This window comes from Myotis nattereri (genome assembly GCF_964212035.1).
Source record: "Myotis nattereri genome assembly, chromosome: 6".
NCBI classification, from domain to species: domain Eukaryota; kingdom Metazoa; phylum Chordata; class Mammalia; order Chiroptera; family Vespertilionidae; genus Myotis; species Myotis nattereri.
The window spans coordinates 78,813,581-78,834,723 of NC_138081.1; the positions used below are offsets into that span (position 1 = coordinate 78,813,581).

Genomic DNA, 21,143 nt, shown 5'->3' on the forward strand with positions numbered 1-21,143 from the left:
CTTGCTTTGCCATGAAATAGCTATTTCACTTTGGGGCAAACAATTTCACACTTAGTGATCTCGAATGTTCCATCTCTTTTGATGCTTTATGGTATTATACATCCACACTGCCTTTTCCTAAAGGTCCAGAAGTTGAAAATGGGCCAATTTCCTAGGGAATTGATTCTCTAATTGGGACCCCCCAGACCCTTAGAAAATTCCAGGACTTACAAAATGCCTACAGATACAGGATTATGTAATAGGCAAACCCAGAATCAGTTTTAAAAGGTTCTCTTAATCTAAATGCGTTTCTTTCTGAATTTAGGATATACTGACTTCCCCCCCATATTTTCTACAGGATTATTTCACAAATGAACATAGAGAGTTGAAAAAAGATGCACAGCAAGATTATCACCTAGACTATGCCATGGAAAATAGCACACACACAGTAATTGAATTTACCAGAGAACTGCATACATGTGACATCAATGACAAGACCATAACGGTAAGGAGTCTCCAAGGGAATGCATGCATGAATAAATTGTACACTTACAGTTGTAAAACCCTTTCCAGAATAAAAGGAACAAATATTTAAAAATTATCTTTGATAACTAAGTCACATAGTCTTTGGGGGAATGTTCTAGAATTCTCTTTCTTAGCCGCCCAAAATCTAAGACTATAAATATCAATAAAGGCAATTTTTGTGTTAATCTCAAACTTTGAAGAGCTGTATGAAGAGTGTATTGACTTTCAAAAGAGTTTTTGCTTCTTCTCTATAATGTTTGAAAATAGACAATAAAGATTGTGAGAAATGTATTACAGGAGAGAGAAATATGATCCTGAATATAATTCCTCTGATTTGTAACTGGTTCATCTTGGTAAACTTCTAAAATTAAGATGAATAGTAAACTGATTAAAATTGCCTATCAACATATTACACAAGATTTCTTATTGGCAGACCTCATGCAAAAAGTAATATCTTTATACATATGAAAATTAAATATTTAGAGGCTATATAATTCATGTGGTACTTTGGGAGTTTCCACAAATATCTTAGATCAATTTCACTTTGTAAGGACCAGTAAAATTATCTCTTTTATTTGGTAAATCAAAATTTACAAATAGGAATGTAAAAATCTGAAGCTGTTTTGGTTAACAGCCAGCTTAAAGAGTAAAAGAGGAAGAAAAAACACATTCAAAGACATGGATCACTTTTTATACTTTAATGGAATAATAATCATAGTCATTTGACTTATTAAGAAAGAATATAGCTTTTTTTATCCTTACCCAAGGATATTTTCTGTTGATTTCTAGAGAGACTAGCAGAGAGTGGGAGAAACATAAAGAGAAACATCGATGTGAGAGAGACACATAGATTGGTTGCCTCCTGCATGTGCCCCACCAGGGCTTGGGATTAAAACTGCAACCGAGGTATATGCCCTTACCTGGAATCGAACCTGGGACCCCTCAGTTCACAGACTGATGTTCTATCCCCTGAGACAAAGTGGCTAGAGCAAGAATATAACTTTTAAAATAAATAGCATTTGCTGTATTATTTATTTTCAAAGTTCTTATTACAAAGATCTGACAAAGACACCTTTATCTATGGGGGGTCGGGGGGGGACGACTAAATAATTCCTTTATACCCAGCAAACCCTCCTTCCAGCCCCACCACTTTTTGGGCAATCTCTCTTGGTTGCTAAATGGAAACCAATGTCATATGACAGTACTTCCTCTAGTTGGAATACAGCAGTTCATCTGATTTGTAACTGATTCACCTTCGTGAACTTCTAAAATCAAAATGAATAATGGATTGATTCCTTAGAAAGTCCCAAGATTCATAAAGTGACTATTAAATAGATTCAAGGTTAACAAACAAACTCAGAATCAGAAGTTCCTCCTGTATTTGCATTTTATGTAAATTCACACATATAACTGGGCTAGTGCCTGTGAAAGTAAAAACTCTGACCTGGAAAATAATTTTAATTTCCATTATATTTATTTATTTTCCCTAAATTGTCTGTGGCATCAAAACAGCTTTTAATTTTCCAAAATCTCTGCTGGTTAACAAGAATATTTGCTTGGTAACTACCAATTGCTGGTTTGGAGGTTTAGCATGACAATGATTTGTAGTTTCTGAATGCGTGAAAGCATACCTACTTGTCAGTTGTCTTTCACTGTGCTTTGGAACACATAATCTTGCCTGTTGAGAGAGACAATTTCTGTCCCCTCCCTCCCCGCCCCCAAACACACACACACACACACACACACACACACGTCTATTTGGATACTTAATGATCAAATTAGATTTACACAATTAATGGTAGAGAATTCCTAATGTTATTGTTCTCTTTTCTTCACTTCTCCTGAGATAATTGTGTCCGTGTCTGATCGCAGGAGAGCACTGTGAAAGTGATCTGGGCCTACCACCACGAAGACGTGGGAGAAAACGGTCCCAAGTACCACAGCTCCAATCGTGGCACCAAGAGTCTGCGGCTGCTGAATCCTGAGAAAACCAATGTGTTGCCTACAGCCATACCATACTTTGAGCTGGTAAATCAGAACGTAAGTTACTTCAGGTTTCATGGCTGTAGGAGTGGGATTATTGAAAGTGTAGAAGAACTTCTACTTGTATTTAATCGCTTGTCAAGAGAATGTGACTTTGTGTTCTCCCCCCTTTTTATGAAGACAGGTCCCCGTCCCAAACAAAGGTACGACATATTGGTGCCAAATGTTTAAGATTCCTGTGTTTCAGGAAAAGCATCATGTAATAAAGGTATGTGACTCACTCACAGGCTAAACTGAATTTGTTTGAATGGAGTAGAAATTGTTCTAAAAATGACAATGGTAAAACATATACAGAAGTGGTTTTCCATTTTGTGAAAGTTATTCAGAGAACAAGGAACTGGCTTATCTGACACACACACACTGTCTTGAGAGTCACTGAATTTAAGGAGAAGGCTTGGATTGTAGCTAGTCTTCTGGATTTTTGTCCTAAATTTTACATGTTGAAGGTAAAAGTTTTGGGATGCATTTGAACAGCTCTAGTTATTTCTTAGACAACACTTCTAAAATTGGATTTGTTGGAATTCCAATTTAAAATAATATATTTATGCATTGATAAATTATATCCAGGAAGGTTCCATTCCCCACCAAAATTGTTTGAGAATATCTGCTTCATTGAAAATACTGAATATTCTCATAAAAATAACAGTTACAGTATTTTTGAAACTAGGAAAACAAGAAAATTAGTGAATTTATACAGAAGTTAAAAAATACAGAATTGTGTAGTAAATAAGCCTAGTTTGCCTGTGGCATATAATTCCCCCCACTCCCTCAGGGATAGATCTCCCAAAACTTTTGCCTGTAGTTGGTGAATGAACAAGTATTTAAAAACCCCCACAGGTCCTTGGCTCTGTGCTAGGTAACTATTTGGCTCTTCCATGGTGGCTGAAGATATCCATGGTCTCAACCAAACTGGCTTGGTAGGAGTCAGGACCAAGACATAGGAAGGAATAAGATAGAATGAAATAGTGCATATCAAACACTGTAAACATTTGGGAGGCCAGACATTGCCAACTTTTTGCCAGCCCTCAGACTGGGTAATGAAATAGTGTGGATGTGAGAAAGGAGTAAACTTGTCGATTCTGGAATCTAGAGGGAAATATATAGGTACGATTCGCAGGTCGACTCTTTAATTAACTGTGTCTCAGGTAATTCGCTCTGAGGTAATGTGCATTGTAGGCCCCGATTTCTTCATCTGCAAAAGGTGTGGTCAGTCATAACACTTTCCCTACCAACCTCAAAGCATTTTAGTAGGAATGGAAATACTGAGTGTATTCTAAGAAATGACATAAATTTGTCATTTTCTAATATATTGGTCCTGTGGCACATACCTGCTTTTCATTTACAGAACGATTCATAACTACTTAGAGAGGCAAGAGGAGCAGGTTGAGAAATGTTTACTGAATTAGTAAGTTGATCTAAATATTCGTAGAATATTTTTACCATCAGAAGACAGCATTGATATGACTGCAGATGAGTCATTTACCTCTGTAAATGTAATTTTTCTGCTTCTTACTTGTAAAAGGGAAATGCAAATTCTAGCTTTACATATTAATACAGTGCCTAAGTTCTTTCCTGATACCAAGGAAAAGTCTTTCTTAGAAAAGTGAATGCTGTAGTTATACAGTGTGGGGCAAAAGTAGGCTTACAGTTGTGAATCCACAAAACACAGAATGTATTCTTGTATTATTATTTATTAATTATTGTGTTATTTTCCATACGAATGACTATAAACTTACTTTTGCACCACACTTTATAAACTGTGAGCATATACTACTGTGTGTCATTTGCAGTAAATTTAACTGGAACCTCACTTAAGGGACATATAAAAAACCATAGGTTCAGAAATAAGAACAAATGTTTCACAAAATTAGTGCTTGATTCATTTGATAGGATGCAAAGTCCTTAATCACTTAAACTAATTCATTTTTATCCTTTCCTTATTAATGTTCATGATTAAGTTGAATGAAATAAAAATAATTGTCTACATTTAAGGGAGCATGTATTCTGACCTCCACGTAGGACATTTGCTTGGTATCTCATCTAAGAATTTGTAGTAGATGTCCCTTGACAAGCACATCCTAGTAATACTCAGATGTGTGAGCGTCTATATCTAAGGGTGTGCTTAGAATTAAGTATTTCTTTGGTCTACATTGCTGTCTTTACTAGGTATCAAGAGGGCTCTCAGTGACTTGAAAGGCTTTGGAACATCTTTTGCAGTGTTTGGAAGTTTATAAAAGGGCAAAAGTTCTTTACCCCAGCAAAGGGGATTTGAGGGAAGGGCAACAGGTCAGAGATGAGCCTTCATTTTTGCAGGGCAGAGGGTTGGTGGCCAGATTTTAAAGTTCTATTATTATTTAAGAATACTGCTTATAATAAATTCCTGAGCTTGTTAAACCCTAAAATATCTTAAAGTTCATTAAGTTTTATGAGACATTTAACTTAAAAATGAATTCAAGTAGGATAATATACAAAAAAGACCAAGAAGGTTTACTGGAAAAGTAAATTCCAACATTTAGGTTGTGTAACTTTTGAGTTTTAACTTGTAGCCTATGGCAGTTGACAATAATTTTAATGAATTTCTACAGTAAAATTCATAGATTTAGAACTTATCTTAAGAACTTACCTCCTTTTCATTCTTTTTTCCTTAGCAGAGGTGATTTATAAAATATAAGAAAAGTATATTTTTTCCATAGAATTAAAGACTCCTATGTTTTGAAAAGCCATTCGCTAAATGCTAATTATTGCTTAGCATAGGTCTTACAAATCGCTATATCCAAAAGCCTCCGTCCTTCTCTGATACAAACCAAGGTACTTTCTCAGAAAAAAGAATATTGTTTTCATATTATATTATGTTGTATGTTACTTGAAGTGAGTTTTAAGAACATACTGATTAGAGTAGTATTGTGAGAAATCAATTTTATTGTCTGCACTCTATTTCAAACCAAGAAAAAGTTTGTAATTGCAGTTTAATGTTGATAGTACACTTTTTAGTTGTAATAAAAATTATAAAGCTAAGCAGATTAAAAAATCAGTGCCATGATCATGAATATATTTAATGAAATTACTAAAATTCAAAATATTCATTACATTATTAATTTAAATTTTAATCATGTAATGATAAAAAATATTTACTACTAAAAGTATGATATATGGTAAATAATTTCTAAAATTATAAAATGACAAAGATAAATACTTTCATCTGCACTAAAGATGGTATTATAATAAAAATTATTGGTGATTTCTATTTACTTGAGACTCCTAGTTTTTGATTTGTATTTTGATCTTGTACAAATGTTTAAAATTGTGACTTGAAAATGTTTCTAATATGAGCTCATCTCTGTCTCTCTGTCATGAGACCCACTGTCCAGCTGATCTCTTCCTATGCAGTAAACATGACCCTAGTTAAGCTTTGCCAAATATGGGACTTTACCCTAAATTTAAAATTTTGGGGGGAAGTGATTATTTCCATTTTCTTTAGTAATAGTATTATTGTTATCACCTACCAATAAGGATTGGGTATCCTCTGATAGAAGCTGGAGTTATCAATTAGTTTAACACACTCCTTTTTTTGAAGATAATTATTAGGAAATTCTCAGAGATAAAGTAAACACCTAACTCATCTGTTTTAACATGATATGTCCTATTCAATAATAATAAATAGTTGTTTATGGCATATGATGATAAAGAGGAAAAAAGGAAAAATAGCCAGACTGAATCATCATTTTTTAGTCATCTCTTCTTAAAGGAACAGATTCATGGTAAGTAGGTGGGTTCTTCATTCCAAAGAGCCAGGGTTGAATCCTCTCTTTCCTTTATTAGTTGTTTAACTGTGGAAAGTTAACTGTCATCCACAGCTTAACTTGGTCATTTAAATGGTAATGGTACCTTCTTTATATGATTGTTTATCCTGAAGAATAAACATCAGTTCTTTTTTATAAAATTGTTAACACTAAGCCAGGGGTGGGCAAACTTTTTGACTCGAGGGCCACAATGTGTTCTTAAACTGGACCGGAGGGCCGAAACAAAAGCATGGATGGAGTGTTTGTGTGAACTAATATAAATTCAAAGTAAACATCATTACATAAAAGGGTACGGTCTTTTTTTTTTTTTTTTTTTAGTTTTATTCATTTCAAACGGACCGGATCCGGCCCGCGGGCCGCAGTTTGCCCACGGCTGCACTAAGCACAGTATCTGACACATAGAAAGCTCTTAATAAGCCCAACTACTATTATTTAGGCCATTTGTTTTCAGTGTTGCATGCTGAATGATTTTTCATTGAGAATTATTTAGTGAGGAGGCCCAGAAAAGGATAGAGCATCATGCAAAAAGGTTGACTGACCATTACTGAGTTTTAAGACAGGGTTACTTTTATCCGCTGTATCCTAGGGAAAATTATTTACTTCCCTGAACCTCAGTTTTTCTCATCTGGAACATGGGCATAATAGTTCTTACCCAATAGAGTTCTTATGAGCACTAAGTGAGTCAAAGGAGTTTAGTGTTTGTAAGTAATTAGAACAGTGCCTGGTACACAGTGTTTGTTAAATAAAGTAATTAAATAAATTTATGTAAATCACTAACAATACACAATTGTTAATCTGTTGATCATCTTGTTAGGTCTCTGGTTACTGAGGAATCTCAAACAAGCCAACACTTTCCAGACAGTCAGAGTTTCAAATAAAACCTAGAATGTCACTCATTGCATTTAGGGAGACCATCTTGAGAAGGACCTGTTGTGGAGAAATCTGAAGTTGAGGTGAACAAACACTGTCAATCATCCTCACCAATAGATGCAGGAAGGAAAGAAATGGCTATGCTTTCTACTTGCTACTGAACAGAATGTCTTTCTTGCCACGAAATTAGATGCTACTATTCTTTTCTGTTGGTGGCATTCATAAATCTGAATGATTTAATAGAGGAACAGTTCCTAGGACAAGGAAATCTAAGCATAATTGTCATTGAATAACCATGAAATGTCCTTGAAGCAGGGTACTATATATCCATGAAATAGTCATTCAAAATTGATTTTCCTATACTAGACTCATAGTATGAACATTTGACTTTATATGCTACGTTAAATGGACATTGCAGCCCAGCCCAGTTTCTCTTCTTTTTACTAAAATGACACCATTAAATGCAAAATTTTAGCATTGACACATTCTGAAATGTCAAGTATGAGAGAGGGTTTCTATTTCTGAAAATGTATAAGATTTCAGGGTTAAACTTAGCAAGTTGTGGGAATTCTAAATTTCAAACTACATGATTTGACAACTGTTAGAATAATCTCTTCTCTGTCAGTATATCTTCTTCCTCCCCACCCCCATGAAATACTGCAAAATATATTTTAATTGATGTGCTTTTCCCCCTGAGGGAAATAGCTTTTCTGTTTGTCATCAGGATGCATTTCCACAGACTCTCCTCTTTAGTTCTCGTTGTTTTTTCATGTGTTCACCTTCTGTTTCACTTTATTATGTGGCAGATTAGTAGGTATTTGCTATTGACTCTTGACTGAGTGGTTGTTTGTATTTTTACCCATTTCCATTCTAACTTTGTATGACTTCTTTTGGCTTACCGATATTTCCTCTCTGTCTTTTACTAATTTAGTATTTCCTAAAGGCAAATCTGTGAATCTTTAGGCAGATTTATTTAGTTTGTTGAAAGGAATTAACTTTCAAAGAGGCCTCATGTGAAAATACTTTCCACTCCCTTTAAGCATTTATAACACTCTATTTGGTTATTGAATTCTTAATACCAATTCATTACCACTGGCACCTGTGATTTAGTCATTATTGAACTCTAGGAAAAGTTAGGCTATAAATGCAAAAGAATCCTCTTCTTTGGGAATTTGTCATCCACAGTTTATAAAAACAAAAATAATTATACCCTTATATCCAAGTGTGAATGAAATTTTATATTTCTTTTATCTGCTAGAGAAGAGATGAAAATACTTGGGCATTTACATGGCTGATACTGTAACTTTGGGTTGACTAAAATTAGCACATTTTAAAAATTGTTGACTTAGCTTGCTCAATTTTGCAAAGTTCTTTTTAGATTCTCTTGGGTTACATCTACTTCACAGAAATACTGGCGATTGTCTAGCTACATGGGTGTTCTTAATAACCACTTGAGGGTACAAGGTAATTGAATTCACTTTGAAAGCATGTCTTTTCATGGAAGTGATTTATTGTTAACTCTGTCACTAATTATCTTTCTGACCCTAGAGAAAGTGCTTAACCTCACACTGGTTCTCAAATTCCCTGTCTGTAAAATAAAGGGACTGGACCAGATGATTTCCATTGGCTCTTTTCACTTGTAAATATTTATGACTTGCTACAAACTAGAAGTGAAATCTGTGTTGGGGTTTGGATGCTCTGTGGTCTGAGTTCCTGATATGCTTGGTTTTCGCTGTCCCTGGGCATGACAGGGTGAAATGCATAGGACTCCACTGCCTCCCTTCAGTTAAAAGGCCTCCTTCTTTAGTCTCTTGGGCATGGGCTTTCTTAGCATATGTTCTGAGGCTTTTATTTCCACCTGAAAATGGGAATAATAATAATAGTAATAACTTGTCTCAACTGGTGGCAGTCATCATTAAATTAGATATCTTTTAGAGTTCTATGTTTGGCATATCTATCTTTCTACCTATATCTATCTATCTTTCATCTATCTATCTATCTATCTATCTATCTATCTATCTATCTATCTATTTACATCTCTATCTCTATCTCTATCTCTATCTCTATCTCTATCTCTATCTCTATCTATCTCTATCTCTATCTCTCTCTCTCTCTACCTCTCTCTACCTCTACCTCTACCTCTACCTCTACCTCTACCTCTACCTCTACCTCTACCTCTACCTCTACCTCTACCTCTATCTCTATCTCTATCTCTATCTCTATCTCTATTCAAATTAGGCTGTAACGGGTCACGACCAGACAGGAGGAGGTTGTGCACACAGGTGAGGCTTGCATCGCGCCGGCTCAGAGAGCCCTGGAGTGAACACAGGCAGGGGGGCAGGGCAGGCCTGGGGTGGAAGTCAGGCGCGGGTCCCAGCCGCCCACGGCACCAATCCAGCCTGACTCCCGCGACGACCTGCGGGGTGCCTCCTCCTACGGCGGGAGGCAGGGTGCCTCCTCATGTGATTTTAATCGTGTGCTGGGCCTCTAGTATTATTAGATAGCTCAGTAAGTACTAGCTATATTCCCAATTTATGTTGGCTTCATGTATCTCTAAATCTTGGAAATAATTTAAATAACATAAATCTAAATAAATAAGTAAATAATCTAAATCTTCAAAATAATGTAATTTTATATAGAATAGAAAGAGTGCCAAGGTGAGCAAGGCTTACAGGTTGGTATAGTGTCCAGGATGGGCTCTGAAGATAAGTAGGGGTATAGTCTAACTCTGCTTTCTATTAGCTCAATTACCCTGGGCGAGCTAAATTCTCAGAGTTTGTGTCTTCATTTGTGAAGTATGAAAAATAATTTCCAGTGAAGATGAAATGAATACAAGTGAAAACACCTGTTACGTAATAGGCTTGTAATTGCTTGTTTTCTTCTCTTGATGGGGATTATAAAGATGGACAACTTAAACTCCATCTAGTATTTTCTCATACTTTGAATAGGACTGCATTGAAACTATGGTAGGCAGTAAGTCTCTATTTTATTTTGAAGAAAAGATTCCCTGGGAGTTAGATTTCATAGCTTGCTTCCATTGTTATAAACCAAATGAAATTTAAGCTAATTTCCTCCTGTTCTTGTCTAAGTGAGGATAAAACCCAGCTGGTGACTATCCTCTGGGAAATATTCTTTCTCATTCCAAGCTCACCCATTAGCCTCCCACTCTATGGCCTTTCATAATGCCATTTTCAACAGACATAAAAATATATTTACTTTTGTTTATTCTTCTTTTACCACTGAACTCTCTCCCTGATTTAGTACATCTTTTTAAAGTAGTTCAAAGGTTGGATGACTAGATTGAAAAGCATTAGCACATTTATTAATAATTATTAAGTATAAAAATTGTAAATCATTTTATTAACAATTTTATTGAAAGAGTGTTAAGACATTTATGTTGAATTCTAGATGTTGATGGTGTAATAAGATTAAGAAGTTTGGTAATATTAAGATATGAATGACTTACTTTCATACAGGGAAGTATGAAAGTTTTTTGCTACTTTAATACATTATCTTGTTAGAGTTTCACAGCCTCCCACGAGGTCAGTTGAATTCCCACCACTTTCCAGATGCACACACTGAGACATGGCGTTCGTAAGTGAATTGCTTAATATTACACAAATTATGTGAAGCAGATCTAAGAGTGGACACAGATCTTCTTAGCAAAACTGCTGGGCCTTTCTCTATACAATTTCTACTAGTTCAAGCCTTATGATTTTTCCAGATGATATATGCTACAATGAAAAATCATTTACGTGGGAAATGTCTGATAGCGTATATCTGGCCACTGGCCCTTTGAATATGCTTCTCAGAATCCAGGCTACTGTGTGTCCTACAGAATCAGCACATAGACCAATGGCTACGTGAACAGATCCCACCAGAACCTTGCAGAGGTATATCCAGCTCAGAGATATTGCGAATTAACCTAAATGTAGTCAGATGGTATTTGAGCACACAGAGCCCGCTCTCTTCACTCGTGGGGATAGAAAATGCTTGTTAACAAGGGATGATACATACTGTTTCACTTGTGATTTAGAAAGTCAGTTAAATAAAATTAGAATTAGGATAATTAGGCAAAAAATTATACATATGGCTACAAAATGACATGAGGGAGAAAAGATTTGGAAGTAATTTCAGTGGCAAGAAGATAGCCTGCTAAGGACACGTCTTGTATTGGACACGTCATTGGAAACAATCCATAGCCTTCTGTTTAAACTGAATTATAATCCTCTTTGGAGTTAAGTGAAAATAATAGTAATGACCTATTTTGTTCCCCTTCACCATAAGGGTCTATAAAAAGGGAATTTTGAGAAAAAAATACTAGCATTTTCACTTGGAAGTTAATTTTTGGCAAAATTCCTGAGAAAGTACCATAAAAACAAGAACCATGTTATTGGAAAGGGAACTAGGAGTGTTGGCATCTCAGAGGGGCCAATGGGTTAAATCTGAAAATAAACATCAATTGAGCTATCAGCTGTTAAGTGTGAATATATTTTTGGAGGGACACCTTGGATATCTATTTTATGAAGAAAAATATTACACTCACATGTCAAAAATGTTATGGTTGAGTCTTGTTTTTTTGAGTCATTGTGTTTTCTTGATTCTTTTTTAAAAATACATTTCTATTGATTTCAGATAGGGAGGGAGTAAGAGATAGAAACATCAATGATGAGAGAGAATCATTGATCAGCTGACTCCTGCACACCCCCTACTGGGGATCGAGTGCAACCCAGGAATGTGCTATGACCCGGAATCGAACAGAGACCTTTTGGTTCATAGGCTAATGCTTAACCACTGAGCCATGCTGGCCAGGCTATTTATCTTGATTCTTAACCTAGGGTGCACATCATACTCACCTGAAAAGAATCTTTAGGTGTGGGGTCAAAGCCCTTCCATTGGTGTTGGTTGTTGCTGTCTTTTGGAAAAGTTCCCCAAGTGATTTTATTACAAACTCCCTGGTTGAGAATCATTGTTTTATATTTACTATAATTTCCCAGGATACTGTATTTAAGTTCTATTTTATAGCATCTAGCAAAACACCCTTTATATTTTTAGTAGCATGAATACACATTTTTTGAGTAATACATTGTTTTTTTAATTCAAAATATATTGTAAAATTGAACACACATTGAACATCGACCATAAGATGCACTGTTAGTTGTCTGCACATGAAGAAGATTTAAGCAATTTATGGTTTTGAGACAGTTTATTCCTTGATGCATTGCATATTTCTTTGTGGAATTGAAGAGGCAAAACACCAGCTGTTTCCTGGAGTTGCAGCTGACTTTCATTATAAAATTTCACCATGAACTAATTCAGATATAAGGGATACTTTTATGAAGGGAAAAAGATTTGTGTTCTAGTGAAATATATACATCAAAGTTAACTCTACACGTTAATGCTTATAATGTAATGGACCTATTTTAGAAATTGTATACTGAAGGCTACCTTGCTCACTTTAAATGCATTCCATTGCCAATAAAGAGATCTTTTCATCACTGAAGTCTCACTGGATTTCTCTGAGTGTGGAATTTTAAATATTAAGTGAAGGCAAAACCATGTAAATAACTATTAATCAGAATAGAAATGCTACCCATAGCCTCTCAGCCTTTAGCTTAGTGTGAGGAAATACTGAGAATATAGGAAAAGCGCTTGCTTTGTGGTATGTTTCAGAAATCAGATGTGCACTTCATACACTATATAGCTAAAGCTGCTGAAAATACCCCTTCACACTACTTCTAAATTACAAAGAAGAATGAACAGTGAGTGTCTAGTGAGTGCCTGCTATGGACAGTGCTCAGTGCTATGTCTTCTGTCATATATGAGGCAATATAAGACATAGGCTTCTCCACCCCCCACTCCCTCCAGGACCTTTCAGTCTAGATGGGGAGAAGAGGTACACTGAGTAATAGAGAAACCTTAAAGCTAGAGAGCAAACATTGGCATGAAAGTACATAGTATAGGCAAAAAGAAAGGAGAGAACAGTGGCAGTCCCATGCCATATGGGAAAACTCATTTGGGGAAAGTACCACTAGATGGATCTGAGGTGTGTGGTGAGGATGGCTAGGAGGCCACCTCTCTGTTTATGCATTTAAGTGCAAAAGTAAAATCAGATGATAAGACAATGTTTATGAGAGCCCTGTATGTTTTGTGCAGCGTCAATCTTTATAAAACCCGCAGGAAGCAGGTGGTATTATCCTCACTTTGCAGACAAGGACACTGAAGCCCAGGGAGGTTCAGTCACTTGCCCAATGTTGATAGTTTATTTGTATACTTTTCCCTGAGGAATGTTATATATTTTAAAATAAACACGAATGAGCATGTTTGCTGGCTTAACCTCAAAATATGACTTTTACGTACGCGGAAAACATGGAAAAACAGGAACCTGGCTTCCTTGTTAAAGTTCGGAAGTATTACACATTGGTGTGTGCCGAAGCTCCATATGGTCGCACATGTGGCAAAGAATACTTGATGCTACGAGCAGCATCTGCTTGTGCTAGAGCCAGCCAGCAGCTGCCGGCTGAACTTTAAATCCACAGTCTAGTTATGTCAGATGAGAATGCAGAATCCCTGCAGTGACTTGTTGTCAGGGCAACTGCATTTTTTGATGGGAGAATGCCTTATCCATACCAAAGCCCCTAGTGTGAAATATTGAAAGGGACTGCAGACTGTGGTGTTTAGTACCTAAATGGGTCACTGATTTCATCTTGAATGATACCATTGTGTAGCTTTATCCCTCAACATGAATTTACCAGTTTTCCTTCACTTTAATACTCTGGCAAGTTGCGTCATACTCTCCGAAATAGAAATCCAGGCTACCTCTTAATTGCACACATATGCATGTAACCATTTAGTTCTTTAAAGAAAAGCTGCAAGCAGTTCCTCCGAAGAGAGAGATGGCCTCAGAGTCCTTGTGGCAATCAAGGCGTGTTCTCTAGAAGTGATTGGACTATTGAGTTTGTCCATTCCCATTGTCAATGTTAGTCATGTGTTTTAATAGTTTAAATATATGTAATGTATGTAGGATTCTTTATAGAAGAGATTTGTATCTTTTAGCTTTTTGGTTTATTGAATCATGGGCCTAATAAAGATCTATTTCAAGATATCATTTATTTATTTATGGCCCAAGATTTGAAAAAAAAATGCTGTTTTACAACCACCCTCCAAAGATGTATGCTTTTTGTAATTACAAAACAATTCCATAGGTTTTCTAAAACCACCTTTATTAATGAAATTGGGCATCTTCTCCATAATAGCTAATTTTGACTTCAAGGCAAAATCAGTTCTTTTGGGTGGAAACTGAACACAGTTCATCATAACAATGGGCACATTCAATAACAGGTCATAGTATTGATTGTTGTGATCTTGGTATCAGCATATATCCGCATAAAATGGAAATAACAAAATTACTCTGAAAGTACTTTAAAAATTTGAATTTTAGAAAGCAAATATTTGCTGATTGCTCATTATGTAAGTGCTTTATTCACTACTAATGCCATTTCGCAGATGAGGAAACGGGGGCTCAGAAAATAAGTCTTTCCTAATGTCACAGAGGATTTAGTATTATAAAGCATCATTTACTTAGTCTAGCAGTGGGGACTTGCACAATTTACTTAACTTCCATGGGCCTAAGTTTGGAGAGCCCTGTCCTTCTGGTCACTTAGAGCTGGTTTTACTAGTAAATCCTGGCTCTGTCATTTACCACGTATGTGACCTCGAGTAACTTAAATACTCTGTAGAACTTGGATTCTCCATTTGCTTATTGGCAAAATTGATATACTATCAATTTCATTCATAAGATTACTGTGAAAATTATTTGAAATGGTCAAAATGCATCCGAGGCACGATAGACGTGAAATATTATCATTCAATAGTAACTTTTTTGTTTTTACTCTGATACTCTAAACCTTCTGTTTGCTTTTGTCAACTTGATACTATTGCTACAGAAAATGAGGGCTATTGAAAAAACTGCCATTTTTATCCAGTTAATTAATTGAAACTGGGATTCAAGTTTAGGTCATAAATTCCAAATTGCTATTACCTGTCGGTACCTCTCTTTCAACATATGAAATGTAAAACAATATCAAGGCAAATAACTTACCCAAACTTTATATCCCTTTCTACTCTGTCATCCTCTAATAATCTACAATGAAAGAATTTTTAGAGTGTTTGTAATTATTTAGTATCTTAAAGCAGTTGTGAAACTCACTTTGATTTCATTGATTTTTTGAGACATTAAAAAGAGGTAAACATTGAAATATATTTGTTTATATCCAACTGGATTTTTATATGCCATAATAATTCCTTTATAACTTTAACTATTTTCACTATCTTAGCTTTTTATTTCTATATTCACCTTTAAGATAAAGCTTAGTTCTTTTAAGCTGGCCTGCCAAATGTGTCTTATTTGTTATGTAAGGCAAGATGTCATAAGAGACACAATTGAATTAAATTTATAAGGTTAGAGAACTAAGTTCCTTTTTTATGATAAACAGGAAATGTCAGTACTCTGAGTAATTTTTTCCACTCATATAGCAAATTAAATTTTCCAACAGATTGTTGGTTTGGTCACATAATTTCCAAGTATATTTATTCCAAGTGCTAAAAATTATTTTATGGAATAATTAATTTCTTCTTCAGCTTGAATTAATAATCATATGAAATTCATATGTGATATGATAGTCTCCTGGACTGGCTTTCACTTATCTTGAAAAGAGATCACAGCGGTTTAATTTGTCTCATCATGTGAGAGATTAAGGAATTTGTTCTGTACACTGTTTCTCAAGAGAACGCTTATTTTTTTTCTCCTTTTCTTTGGTCTATTTTGTATGATATGTGATGTGTGTGTCTACCTGTGCTGATTTGACATAAGATTTGAAAACTGTGTTTAATCAAGCAATTGATATTCTTATTTTTATTTTATTGAAAATGCTGGGAATTTTTTAGAAGCACTTGGTAACTTGTGTTTTTCTTTAATTTTCAATGTAATAGGTACTTGCTACAAGAAAAAAGTGAAAAGTGTATAAAATAAATTATGGCATCCTCCTTCCTCCAAATTTTACTTCCCTGAGGTAACCAATGTCAACAGATGAATTTGTAATCTTTTATAACTTTATGCTCAAGAAAACATTTATAAAATTATATAGGATTTTATTGAGTAAATCTCTCTTCTTTTTTAAAAACAAAAGATCACTACATATATTACTTTGAAATTTGCTTTTTGAAATTACCACTCCTATTATTATAAGTCAAAACATAATAACACATTTATTTTAATATTTACATAATTCCCTTATTATGTATTAAAAAAGCACAATTTTTGCAGCCATCCACACTGATACACATATTGGTGATTGTATATTTTTGCTGCTGTAAACAGTAAATATTCTTGTAAGTATGCTCTAATGTATTAGTGGTTTCATTTCTGTAGGATGGATTCCTAAATACATTGAGTAAAGGTTATATACATTCCAAATTTTAATATATTGATCAGATTACTTTCTAAAATTCACACTCTAGCAACTGTGTACATATTTCATCATTCCCTCTCAAATACCGAATATTTCAGTCTTTTCAACTTATTGCCTACTGATGGGTGAAATAAATATTTAAGATAGTTTTGGCTTGGTTTTTGCAGACTGCTAGTGAGACTGGGGCTCTTTTCATTTATATTTCCTCTTTGGAGGATTTACTGTTCAATCCTTTACCAATTCCTTTTTTAAAAATCCTTTTATTAATTTTGCCAGTTGTGAACTTTATGTAGAGAGAATCAGACAACAGTGCTCTTCGGTGTGTGGCATCTTTTGCTCAACACGATATGTGAGTCACCCATGCTGTTGTGGGTAGAAAATAGTTGTGCATTTTCATCTTTGTATAGTGATTATACCATAATTTTTTATTCATTTATATCAGTGAGTTATTGCTATTTACCAAACCACCCCCAATTTAAAGGCTTTAAGTAAATGCACATGTATTATAGTTTACAGATTGGCCAGGGGCTTATGTTTATTGCTTTACTTACTCATCCTATATAATAAAATCCTATATAATAAAAGACCAGCAACCGAAATGGTGGAACGACCAGAATGATCAGAGACCAGAATGACCACGGCCCCTCACCCTGGCCGGCAGCCCCCCAGCAAGTGGTTGGGGCAATCAGAGAGGCAGGCAGAGGCAGTTAGGGGTGATCAGGCAGGCAAGTGGTGAAGGGTGATCAGGTGGCAGGCAGAGGCAGTTAAGGGCAATCAGGCAGGCAGGTGAGTGGTTAGGGGCGATCAGGCAGGCAGGCGAGCAGTTAGGGGCCAGCGTCCCGGATTGTGAGAGGGATGTCCGACTGCCGGCAGTTCAACATCCCCCAAGGGGTCCCGGATTTCAAGAGGGTGCATGCCGGGCTGAGGGACCCCCACCCTCCTGTGCACAAATTTCGTACACTGGGCTTCTAGCCTCTAGTACAGCGGTTCTCAACCTGTGGGTTGTGACCCCTTTGGCGGTCGAACGGCCCTTTCACAGGGGTCGCCTAAGACTATCCTGCATATCAGGTATTTACATTACGATTCATAACAGTAGCAACATTACAGTTATGAAGTAGCAACAAAAATAATTTTATTGTTGGGTCACAACATGAGGAACTGTATTTAAAGGGCCAGGAGGTTGAAAACCACTGCTCTAGTAGGTCTATAGTCAGCCTGGGTTGTGTAGGCAGTTCTTTACTGATGGCTGAGCTCTTTCATATGGTTGGGAGTCAGCCCTTTGTAAGCTGGTCTAGAAGGCCTCCCTGGGAAGTGGGCTCTCCTGTATAGTATCCCATTTTCCAGAAGCCTAGATTGAGCTCGTTCAAATGGTGGTAGCAAGGTTCCAAATGAGAGGATAGAAACTAGACGGCCAGTTGAGGCCTGGTCTTGGGATTGGCCCAAGAAACAGGCTGAGCCCAGAAACAATACAGTTTTCCAACAGTTTGAGTTGCCCTGTGTCCTTGATATTACCAGTGCTTTATGTTTTAGCCATTCTAAAGGGAGCAGTGTTATTATCCGGTGTTATTTTTAACAGTTTTGTTCAAGTATATGGATTACAAATTGTACATATTTAAATGTATAATTGATAAGTTCTGATCTATGTGTTCACTTCTGAAATTATCATCACACTAAAAATGTAAGCACATCCCCCAAATATCACCATGGCTCTGTAATCTCTCTCATTCCTTCCTCCCTCTATTCCCACACAACCATATATCTGCTTTCTGTCACTATAGATTAGTTTTGTATAATTTTATATAATAGAATCATAATGTACTTTGTCTAGTCGGCTTCCTTTTATTCAGTATAATTATCTTGAGGTTTATTCAAAACAATGTAACAGCATGCTCATATGTTTTAATAGTTGATTCTTTTATTGTTGAATCGAATTCCATTATATGGATATAGCACAGTCTGTTTATCCATTCACTTGATGGATACTTATGCAGTTTTTACTTTGGAGCTATTATAATAAAGCTGCTGTGAACATTTGTGTACAAGTCTTTCTATGACTGTATGCTTTCTTTTCTCTTGGGTGTATACCTAGGAATGGAACTGCTGGGTCAGAGGGTATTCAATGTTTTTAACATTTTTAAAAATGGCCAAACTGTTTTCCAAAGTAGTTGCACCATTTTACATTCCCGGCCATGATATAGGGTTGTTTCAGTTGCTTTTGTTCTCCTCAGCACTTGGAATAGTCAGTCTTCTAAAATTTTAGCCATTCTGCTAATTGTATTGTCTTGGAGAACTTTGAGGTCAGAATGTACTATCATATTTACTAATTCTTCCTTAAATGGCTTTTAATATGATATTCAAATCATAGAGTTTTAAATTCCAATTATTTTGTATTTCTAGAAATTATATTGTTTTTTCAAATATGCTGTCAGTCTTCATATTTCTTGCTTATCTTTCCAAATCCTTTTTTTAAAAAACATTTAAAGAAAAGAACATTTATGATACATGTATATATAGTTATTGTCTATTTTATGTTTGATAATTTCAATAACTCAAGTCCTTGGAAATTTAAATATGTTGTAGATAGTCTCCTGTTTCCCCAAGTGCTTGATAAGTTTTACCAAATCAACCTAATTTATGAGAATCACAAGATACTGGACTGAGGACACTTCTTCCAGGAAGTATTATATTTGTATGTGCTTTTGCCAAAAGCCAGGGGAGGTAACCCATGAGGGATTCTTTATTTTCTTTTCTTTTTTTTTTAGTGTATTTTATTGATTTTTTACAGAGAGGAAGGGAGAGAGATAGAGAGTTAGAAATAGCTATGAGAGAGAAACATCGATCAGCTGCCTCCTGCACCCCTCCTACTGGGGATGTGCCTGCAACCAAGGTACATGCCCTTGACCGGAATCGAACCTGGGAGCTTTCAGTCCGCAGGCTGACGCTCTATCCACTGAGCCAAACCGGTTAGGGCAGATTCTTTATTTTCTTGGTTTGAATTTCCCTAACCATTCGGGCCTATAAATTCAAATCCTACTGTCACATAGGGTGGACCTATGTTTACACATCTCCAGGGGAGAATTTTGTTATTATTTTTTTCTACCCAGCTCTTAGTCAGCTTGGTTACCTTAACAAAATACCATAGACTGGTAAACAACAGAAAATATATCTTACTGTTCTGTAGGCTAGACAGAATTTTATTTAAAAAATGAAATCATATTATATATACTTTGTATTGTCTGGCTGGTTTCATGCAGCATAATTATTTTCAGATTAACCTATGTTGGAACAAAGATTAAGGTGCTGGCCAGATAGGTTTCATTCTGAGGCTCTTCTTGGCTTATAGGTGGGTACCATTTCACTGTGTGCCTATATGACCACTTTGTGTGAGAGGGGAGGGCAAGCTGTCTGGTTTCTTATTAAGGCATAAATCCCATCATGAGGGCCCCACCCTTATGACCTCATCTAATCTTAATTACCTCTCAAAAGCCCCATCTTTATTTTTACCCCCTCCATTTTTAAATACTATCACATTGGAAGCTAGGTCTTCAGCATATGGATTTGGGGGGAGCATAAATATTCAGTCCACCAGTAACTGAGAACTGTGAGGGAGACAGACAGATTTTTTTTCATTGGCTACCTTTACTAGCAGTTGAGGTTTTTGTTGTTGTTTTGTTTTTTTAGTCCACCACTTCACTGGAGTTGTATCAACTTGGAGGGCCCAGGTTCTATGTGTAAATGAAGGGTGCAAGGAGAAGGGGTGTGTGTCAAGTTAAGTCTCCCACATCCCCCATCATTGGATCAACCTATCCTTGTGACCTGTAGACACACATTCTCACAGGAGCCTTAGTTTCTGTTTTTGTTTATCACTTTGATTTCAATTTTAATTTTTTTTTATTTTTAGTTCAGGAAATTTTCCTTACTTTCTTTGAACTGATCAATACATATCAAGGCATATTTGTTTTAAGTTTTGAGAATCCAGGTATTTTTCAAGGAAGGGGCGTTCAGAACATCTAGCTATCCTTCTGGTGACAGCTCAAGTTCTGATAGATAAAGTTCCGTTTTGCCACATTCAGATCTGAGAAGCCTGGAATGCCATGATCAAAGGCACAGAGAACAGATACTCTTGGTAATTCGGTGTGTGTATGTGTGTGTGTGTGTGTGTGTGCACGCGTGTGTGCGCGCGCGTGCGGGGGAAGGGTCTTGTAACAGGATTGCTGAGAGCATGGATAGTAGGCCAAGAAGCAAGTTTCTCTTGAGGCAAAGTGGAACTATTGGATTTTGTGGGAGGAACGGCATGATTCATTGTAGAGTTTAGGGTACAGAAAATTAGAGCCAAGACGTTATCCAGGACATATTAGGACAGTGTATATGAGAGGAAAAGGCAGTCTCAACTAGAACAGTGGCCTTGGAAGTAAGGAAAGAATGCACACAGGGTTGTTCTGGAGGTAGAAGTTCA

General features: G+C 36.1%; 1 protein-coding gene across 1 annotated transcript in view; it reads left to right on the top strand.

Moving 5' to 3' along the window:
- MOXD1 (monooxygenase DBH like 1) overlaps positions 1-21,143 on the top strand; it is a 78,738-nt gene that overhangs the window by 20,313 nt on the left and 37,282 nt on the right. The window contains exons 2-4 of the mRNA XM_081094450.1: positions 338-484; positions 2,377-2,544; positions 2,672-2,755. Of these exons, the coding sequence (XP_080950576.1) occupies positions 338-484; positions 2,377-2,544; positions 2,672-2,755 (399 nt within the window). The remainder of the gene's footprint in view (positions 1-337; positions 485-2,376; positions 2,545-2,671; positions 2,756-21,143) is intronic.